The 9,761-nt window shown below is 36.6% G+C and overlaps 2 protein-coding genes across 2 annotated transcripts; one reads left to right on the top strand and one right to left on the bottom strand.

The window, feature by feature from the left end:
* Positions 1 to 1,319: 1,319 nt before the first annotated feature.
* LOC112513535 (STS14 protein) lies at positions 1,320 to 1,928 on the top strand. The gene has a single exon (XM_025119826.1). The coding sequence runs from the start codon at positions 1,320 to 1,322 to the stop codon at positions 1,821 to 1,823; it is 504 nt and encodes a 167-aa protein (XP_024975594.1). The 3' UTR covers positions 1,824 to 1,928.
* Positions 1,929 to 2,471: 543 nt separating this feature from the next.
* Positions 2,472 to 8,030, bottom strand: LOC112513032. Its single transcript, XM_025119154.1, has 11 exons — positions 7,954 to 8,030; positions 7,407 to 7,467; positions 7,102 to 7,185; positions 6,888 to 7,001; positions 5,961 to 6,332; positions 4,978 to 5,384; positions 4,615 to 4,714; positions 4,464 to 4,523; positions 3,777 to 3,863; positions 3,538 to 3,666; positions 2,472 to 2,928 (listed from the first exon to the last, which is right to left on the bottom strand). Exons 1-11 carry the CDS (start codon positions 8,028 to 8,030, stop codon positions 2,626 to 2,628), a joined length of 1,794 nt encoding a protein of 597 aa, XP_024974922.1. The 3' UTR covers positions 2,472 to 2,625.
* Between the last annotated feature and the right edge of the window lie 1,731 nt (positions 8,031 to 9,761).

Here is a 9,761-nt window from a genome sequence, read left to right on the forward strand (position 1 = left end):
TTACTTCAACCATCCATTTTTATGGAAACATTACATTGTGCTACCGAATCAACATCATATGATTCATTTATTGTTAGGATATGATTGTTGGAGACATCAATTAAACAACAGATGCCATTTCAGATTACGTGATAAAGAACTGTAAGGATAATAAAAAAAAAACATCTAAATACTATAGGAAACCGTAAGGATTCATAAGTTAGGTTTAAATCTGGAATATAAGTTGTATTCATAGGTCAAATGAGACAATTTACACCAGACTTGCAAAACACATGACTTATCACAAAGTACAACGAACAAGATGATACCAAAAATGACCAGCTCAAGACATAAAATAAAGAATTCCAAAAATACCCTTCTAAGTAGAGATGCATAAAAGAACCAAGTCTGAGGCCTGACCCAAAAAATCCCGGTCCAAACAAGGCCTCAAAGCTCGATTAGGCCAATTTTTTTGGGGGCAAGGCTAGCTCAAAAAAACCTTACCCAGAAAAGCTTGAAAAAACACGGTTAAACCTGAAATAACCCAATTAAGCCTGCAAAATCCTACCAAACGCTCTTTGAACCCTAAAGTCCTGGCTCAACCTGTCTCGGCTTAAAAAACCGGGCCTTCTTTTTGCTTATTGAAAATGGATTTGGAAGGCCTATACTTTTTGCATCTCTACTTGTAAGACATGAGAATAATAGAACTTATTTGGGTTCTCATTTCGTTTTTCCTTTCTTTAAAAGACCAAGAATGAGACGAGTACCATAAGGGTGGTGCATGATTAGTTTGAGCTTGGCTCCAAAGATGAAAAGTACCAGAGGTCCTAGGTTCAAATCCAAGAAGGAATAAAAATCCCCTTGTGGCCACGGAGGTTCAAATGCGGTGACTCCGGTCTATCTGCAAAGCAGGTGGTTTCCTTGGGATTAGTCAACTCGCATAGCGGGTTGAATATCCAGGTTGATAAAAAAAAAAAAAAGAAACAAGTGCAATTTTTGCCATTGGTCTACTTTCAATGGACCGGGTAAATGGGTAACATTAACATCTTTAATGCATTAAATGGCTTATTTAATAAGCCCAATAAGTAACCAAATGGCAAATATCCAGTTTTGGGCCGGATCTTTTTTTGGGTCGGATCCATCATAGTTAAAGGATAGAGTGATTGACCCGCCGCCCGCCGGTGGCAACTTCCAAAAAATATTCACGTGCGGCTACCAAATTTAAATCACATCACGTGGGTGCCATTTGCCAACTGCCAAAAGGGTAATAATGTCAATTCACCCAACTGAACCCATAAATAAAACGTATCCCCCATCGGACTTTTTCGATTAGTACAAAAATGAATAAACTTTTGCTGGTATTAACACTACTTCTATGGCGCGCCGCCGCACAAGCACCTCCACCGCCGGCGGTTCCGGCCGACGGTAAGGAGTACTTAGACGCTCACAACAAAGCAAGAGCCGAAGTGGGTGTGAGTCCACTCCGGTGGAACTTTCAGCTGGCTAAAGCCACGAGCTTACTGGTCCGGTTCCAGAGAGACCGTGAAAACTGCCGCTTTGCGAATTTAACGAGCGGGAAGTACGGCGGCAACCAGATGTGGGCCTCCCAGGAGGTGGTGACGCCGGCGAGAGTCGTGGAAAATTGGGTGTCGGAGAAGGCGTATTACAGCTACGCCAACAATTCGTGTGCGGCGAACCACCGTTGTGGGGTGTATACGCAGGTGGTGTGGCGGCATTCGGAGGAGCTAGGTTGTTCTCTGGCGAGATGCGCTCAAGATCAGTCGACTTTGGCGATTTGCTTCTATAATCCACCGGGGAATGTGATCGGAGAAAGCCCTTATTGATGATTATGTTTAGGAGATGCAGTAATGAGTTGTACTCTATTGTCCAATAATAATAGTGATGAATCTAGCACAATGTACAACTTTCAATGCACCTTGTACAATCAACTATTGCGTTATATAGGTCATGGAAGAAAAGCAATGGAGACTTTTTTAAATGGTAAATTGCATTAAATTGAGTCGAACCGAGTAGCTGGTTATTCGAGCTCGGCTCAAAAAATAATATCAAGCTCGAGTTAGAGTAACTTTTTTCAAAAATCGGGTCGAGCTCGAGCTCAAATATTTTTACAATGTTTGAGCTCGAACTCGATGTTGGTTATATGAGTTTGAATTCGGGATTGATTAACTCGTTTATTTACTAAGGTTGATAATTTTTTATATTTTAAATATATAATTTGTAAGCATATAAATATGTTTGGCTCAAAAAAGTGTATGGCCGAATGACTCAGCTCGTCACGACTCGAGTGTGAACATTGGTTTTATGAAGCTCGACTCGTTAAGTTAAACAAACTTTATTTTGTGTTTCATAAACAAATATCCACGCTATTAAATGTTATAAAATCAGTAAATTACTGGTCAAAATAGCTACGGAAAATTTGAACCTCTGTTATATTGATTGAGAAAAAAAATCTTCCTTGCCCTAAATAGAAATTACACGAAACTTCGTTACATTTTGATGCATTTAATTTTCGCCCTTGCCCATAATATACATTGCATTACCTGTTGTGAATCATTGAACCATTGCCGTAGAAAGCAAGAACACAACTCAAAAGCTTGAAGCTTCATCAATGGCGGAACCGAAGATTCAGTTCACCAAATCTTTAGAAATCAGATACCGAAAAGCAAAATCATGAGGAACCCATTCGATCTTCTTACGCGATTTAGCCATCTGATGTTTCTTTATGCTTTTTCTAAATGTGTCCGGTAAACAAAGTTGGATCATCTCGATCACGCCAGCTGCACATAATCCGGAATCTTTCCCAAAGCTTTCAACGATCTTCGGTAAAAGAATTCTTTGATCCTTTCCTACACCGAATGTAGCCCTGATGAACTCTTCTTTCGCTGTTTCTAGCTCTAGGAACACTCGTTTCGGGGTGTAAACACGGACCTGCAAGAACACCATTGTTCAAGACTCGTGCAAGTTAAAGTTATGTTTGGCAGACTAGCTTGAAAAACTGGCTGTTGGTTGATAAGCTAGCTGAAAAATTAGTATAGTTTGATAAAAACTAGCTGATAAAGGCAAACTAGCTGAAACGTTTGCTTTTGGCTGATAAACTAGCAACATTTAGTAAAAACTAGTTGAAAAAGTGGTTGTTGGCTAATAAGCTAGCTGAAAATCTAGTAACACTTGATAAAAATAGTTGTTGGCTGATAAGCTAGCTAAAAAACTAGTAACTTTTTATAAAAACTAGCTTATGATCGCAAACCGGCTGAAAAGCTAGCTGAAAAACTAGTAAAGTTTGACAAAAACTAGCTGAAAAACTGGTTGTTGTTGGCTAATAAGCTAGTATTATTTGATAAAAACTAGCTGATAAGATGGATGACAGTGTAAAATGACCTAAAAGAACATGTTGAAAATATAATTGGAAAAAAGTTTTTGGAGCTTATTGAAACGCTACTTTAAGGCGGTGGTTCAAAAAGCAGCTACCGCACGGGTATCTTCAAAAAAGCTCAAAAAATAAGCCAACTTATGATAGTCAAACATAAAGATGTCTACCGCAGGATCAGAATGGCATCCCGAACAAAGGGCAAAGTGCAAAAGTGGTTCTGGATGGTTGATTGCATAGTGTTGACGATCATCTCCTGCTCTGAGTTTCGTTCTTAAAGATAATAACAATCGAAGCCACTGCAAATATGAAAAACAACCATCTTAAGCTCCATAATCATACTAAACGTTAGAAAGTTATGAAAACCGTTCAAAAATGATATAATTCTTAACGAAAACCATGAATCTACCTGTCCAGGCCGAGCCATTCGACATCCAAGAATCGAGCTCTGAATGACATCTGCACTTACGATGTGACCACCAACGTTATAGGCAGCCTGCATATGTGTAACCCCATTAGATTACTCTCCAAAAGAGCCCTTGAGCCCCCTCTAACAAAGACTAGAAGACACAGATAGAATGTCGAGAGGGGGCTAGACAGGTATAGATTACCCCAAAGTATCGAGTCTCTAAAATGACAGACCTAGGCTCTGATATCATGTGAAAATATGTGGAAACCCATTAAAGTACTCTCCAAAACATCCCTTGATCCCCCTCTAACGGAGGCTAGATGACACAAATAGTCCTAGAATGTCGAGAGGGGCCTAGACAGGTACAAATTGCCCGCGCACGTTGAGTCCCTATAGTGGACATCGGCTCTGATATCATGTGAGAATATATGGAATTCCATTAAATTACTCTTCAAAAGAGCCCTTGAGCCCCCTCCTAGAATGTCGAGAAGGGGCTTGATGGGTACAAATTCCCCTAGAGTGCCGGTCCCTTAAATGGCAGATCTTGGCTCTGATACCATGTAAGAATATATGGACCCCCCAATGGATTACTTTCCAAAAGAAACTTATATTTATATAAAAAAGGGTCCAAGTCTAGCAGATATGGGACTCCAACAGATAAATCTAACAAACAAGGCCCTTTCTTACCTTCAATAACAGAAAGACCCTCTTCATATTGTTTTGTGGGATTCCATAAGCCAAAACAGCCTGTTAGTAGACAAAAACATAAAAAGTTTATATATCGTGCTTAAAAACTAATCGAAGATTGAAGCAACGATTCGATGGATGAGGATCATACATGCATCAACAATGCATTATGTACGTTAATCCAAAAGGCGAGCTTCTCTTCATGCTTCAGTTTCTTCGGATGTACTTCTTCTAATCGAGAAACAAGTGACCTACAACAAGACGATTTCGTTCAAATAAACAAAACCGGAAGAAATTTGCGACAAGGCAGAACAACAAAATCGGCTTTATAGGATGTCAAAGATGTCTAAATGTCCTAATAGACTGTTTTGTAGGACTTAAGTTTTATAGGACCAACCAATTGTGAGTCCAACAGATACCTTAAGTCCTATAAAGCAGTCTATTAGAACATTTAGACATATTTGGCGTCCTATAAAGCCGATTATGTTGTAACGAGGTGTCTTTATTTCATCACCTGAAGTGTTGCAACATGTGTTCGATTTCATCAAGTCTTTGATTGTCTTTATAAAGAGATTGAACTTCGACCATTGTACTATAAGGTCCGCTGAACTCCTTAAGCCCTTGAACCATAAAAGGGTTATCTAACTGCACATCGAAAGACGGTGAATCTCTTCGAAACCCCGGACCCCAAATCATGTCGGAGTGGTGTGTTGGCGAGAAAGCGCTCGTGGATGATGAAGATGATGTGGGAGACGAGAGGCCATGGTTCACGAGTGGTGGGTTAGCAAGCTTGCAGTATATAGCCGACATGCACTTGACCATATCTTCTGAAAGCTTGTTTGGTGTCTCGGGAATGTGATCGGATATTCTAGTGCCAAGATGCTCCGCTAGACTAATTACGCCGGAAGTTGTTTGCGCATACTGTATGGTAACCATATGAATTCATAAACTTAATATGACGTATTTACAACATTCTAAGGCTATATTTAGCAAACTGGCAGATAAGCTAGTTGTTAGTTGAAAAGCTGCTAGCTAGCTGATAAACTAGTCATAGTCATGTTTCGTAAAAGCTAGCTGATAAGCTAGATAACAATGTGAAATTGACCTAAAAGGACATGTTTGAAAAAATAGTTGGAAATTTATGAAGGGCATAATTGGAAAGAAAAAGTGGAAAAACTAGCAGAAAAACTAGCTATTAGCTAATAATAAGCTAGTTGTTGACTGATAAACTAGTCATGTTTGGTAAAAACTAGTTGATAAGCTAGATGACAATGTAAAATGACTTAAAAAAGACATTTTGGAAAAACTAGTTGGAAATTTATAAAGGGTATATGCGGAAAAAAGTGGAAAAACCTTTGGAGCTTATTAAAACGCTATAAGCTAGTTTATGGCTAACCAAACACGATTTTTTCAATAAGCTCTAAAAATAAGCTAGCTTATGGTTGCTGAACATAACTTAAGATGAAAACAACATGTATTGTAGAAATGCGAAGGTACCTCCACCATGGATGGTGGTTGTGAGCGGCAGGCACGCAACGCTTTGCCAAGAATCTCCGCCGGAGAAGGTCTAGTTACCGAAGAGTGACAATGTTGAACACCAGAATCTAAAAGTTGGTCTTCTTCTTCTCCAGAACATCCGTTGGCTTCTTGCCATGAATTGGCTTGTAACGAGATATCCGCCCTGCAACTTTCAAGATACTTCCCTCTTGGAGTAATTAATGGCGATTTTAATCTTTGAACGTTTCTTAACGGAGATGGGCACGAAATTTGTTGATCAAATGCCTTTCGGTATAACGACAGAAGATACTGCTCCAAATGTGAAACTTCGTATTCTAGAACCGCAATTTCTTTAATAAGCTTTGTTGCCGGCTGCAATAATTTTAAGTGGAACACTATGAAGATAGAACGATCTACGTACAAAATTCAACAACTTACATCACTTGCAACAAATCGACTTTATAGGACACCAAATATGTCTAAATGTCTTAATAGATTGTTTTATAAGACTTAATTTTATAGGACCACACGATAAGTTAATAAGTCGCTTTTGGGCGTCCTAACAAACTTTTTTAGGACAGGCTTGAAATTGAGCGTGTTATTAGTCTTTTTATATAACAATATATGAAAAAGTGTCTTATAAAAATAAAGTCTTCTGTAAAAAAGATGTGTTCATAGAATACTTCTCAAAAGTGTCAAAAAAAACCTGTTAGAACGCACGAAAATGTCCTATCAACGTATTATAACACCTTTACATAGACGCACAATTGTTTGGTCTTATAAACTGAAGTCCTATAAAGTAGTTTATTAAAATATTTAGACATATATGGCGCTCATATAAAGCCAATTTTGTTGTAGTGCATTTAGCGGTAAATCTATTCACATGTGAATAAGGGTTTATGGTTCCATCAAAGGAGAACAATTTACCTTAGGAATAGAGGCTTGATTTGCAATATCAACAGAAGACCCATAGCCTAATGCTTGTTCTAACGCACCACGCTCGCAAACTTGATCTTGTAATTTTTTCTCGAGCTGCAATATCTAAAGACCGGATAAAAGTTATGAATTTGAGAAGAAACGAAAAGGGTTGTAAAGGGTCAAAGTTGTTGACTTTATAGATCAAACATGTGTACAATTGCACCTCATCCCTCAAAGAGTTCTGAACTTCTGCATTAGGCAAGTGATTCTTCTTGGCATTCACACAGTTCTCTGAGTGTCCCTTGTCCTGATATTGCATACAAAAAATCATATATTTAGACAATCAAATTGAGTATTAATATGCAATCATTCTTTCCCAAACGACGAGCAGGGTTTATAAGGAGTTCCAGTTCAACAACCGAACAATAGTTTAGCTTAATCCATACAGACGACTTAATCCATACTGAAGCAAGAACATGGATCTTTTCTTATTCATGAAGATAACAGATTTAGAGAAAGCATACTTACTAATTTAAGTCTGTCAGAAGGTTGAAGACCATCTTCTTCAAATTTACTCTTGTCTAGAAAGCTGCCATTGTTAAGTGTAAATGAAGGTTAATAAGAATGGTGTTGACCATAACTTAATAAGAGTCTTTATGACAGAATAATGAAGAAAAAAGTAATGAATAGAGTTCATAAAAAACTGCAGAAATTTCCACAAGAATGTGCAAGGAAAGAAACAAGATGATTCTTGGAGGCACATATTCAAGATTTCACACAATTCACAGGTACCCATGATCCCCCCTCCCCCAAAAAAAAAATCCCTTCATTTTCTGTTCAAATTCGTGGGTTTTCTTCACAATGCCATGTTTATTCACAAGAAATTAATCAATGAATAAATATCCCCCCCCCCAAATTTTCTATTCAAATTTGTGGGTGTTCTTCACAATGCCATGTTTTGTCCCCATGATTACAGTAAAAAGATGAATAAATACCCAAAATTTTGTTTGTACAGCTTCATAAGTCATTTCTAGTCAGTGTTATTCACCATATTCACAAGAAATCCAACAGATACCTTTTAGAACGTTTGTGAATACCGGTCGCTGATCCCACTTCAGCCATGCTACTACTGGTACTACACTCAACATTCATCTCTGCATACCAAAACACAAATCACTACCAATATCAGCAAACAGTTAGAAAAAAAAAGATGCAAAAATGGTTAAAAATGGATCAGTAGAAACAAATTACCACCACTATCCAAGAAGAAAGCTCTTATAGACCCACAATCGCAAATAAGAAATGGGTCCCAAAACCCTCTGAAATCAAGGTCAAAACCCCAACTTTTCTTCTCGCATAACACAAAAGAAGCTCAAAGAATGGCAAAGGAAAGAGGGTTCATCTCTGTGTCCAATGTGTAAGCCTTAATCCTGAAGAAACTTCACACAAATCTTTACAACTTCCTTTTTGGGTCTTTCGTATTTGTGAACTTTTGTTGGAAGAACAACAACAAAGATTCCTATTTTAGATGCTTAAACAATAGAGATATCAAAAGGGGTTTGAGAAAAAAGAAAAGGGTTTCAATGAATGAATGAATAAAGATCAATTCATAATGAATATGCTCATTACTTGTAGAAAAATCAGAAAGAAAGCAAGAAATTATGCCCAAATCTCTGCTTTCTTTCTAGAGTCTCTTTGTTGCAGGCAAGTGGGAGTTGGTGACCATCTTCTTCCACCTTTGTCCCATACCACCATTTATATATACACCTGCAACCTGCAACCTGCATCCAACTCTGTTTGCCAAAAAGGTGTATGGAAATGCATAAATCTTTAAATTAAATTATTATTATAAGTTTCTAATTTGAAAAAAAACACACACCCATGTGAAAATAATGGACCTAAAAGGTGTTATAAGTTTCATCCTTTGGTTTATTACTCCAAGAAGGAGACAAATTATAAGATTATGATCTCATTTTGGTATTATTTCATATATGCATTTTAATGTATTAATCAAGAATTAATATGACCAAAAAAATCCCTTTTATGCTTCTATCACATAAAAGATTTAAGTTGTATAATCAACAGAAAACTCTTCGGAACTGGGTCGTTTAAGTGTGCGGCTAAAGCGTTCAGTGATCCGCAGTCAAATGCTAGAAAGTTTGATAATGTACCACAATCATCTATAAAGTTAGACAATTTGATATTACACAAGAAACAAAATCGTCTTGTTGGTCTTTTTATATGATATTTTTTTAAAAAGTGTAAGGCTAGAATATAGGAATTTAAGCTGTTGGTTTTATAAACTTAATTCCTATTAAATACTCCATTACGTCATCCAATGATGGCTAAGAACATCTCCAACAAATTATCTATAATTGATCTAAAATAGAGAATAAAAATTAAATTTTTTAAAATGAATTACATTCAGCTCCAACAATTTCTCTACTTTAGATGTTTTATCAGTAATATTATTAAAATATTCTATAATTTTATCATCTCAATACCTTTTTTTTATCAGTAATATTATTAAAGTTTTTTTTTCTCTTTTTGGATAAAAGAATTCTCCAAAGTTAAATGCTGAAGAGATAGAAATTTATTTATTGTTTCCATCAATAAAATTGTAATTTTAGTATAAAATTTATTGAGATATTAAATATCTTAATAATATAATTAATACTGAAATCTCTAAAATAAATAAACTGGTAAAAATGGATATAATTATTTTTGAAAATTTACAACTTTTCCTTTTTGATTTTACAGAAATTATATTGAAACAACACTAAAAACACATAAAGAAACATCCAAAATCCACATTCTTGTTGTAGTTTTAAAGGGGAAAAAAAAGGCATGCATGCATGTATGTATGTCTACTACTTTTTGCTT

Source organism: Cynara cardunculus (assembly GCF_001531365.2).
Source record: "Cynara cardunculus var. scolymus isolate 2C chromosome LG 5, CcrdV1, whole genome shotgun sequence".
Classification (NCBI taxonomy): Eukaryota; Viridiplantae; Streptophyta; class Magnoliopsida; order Asterales; family Asteraceae; genus Cynara; species Cynara cardunculus.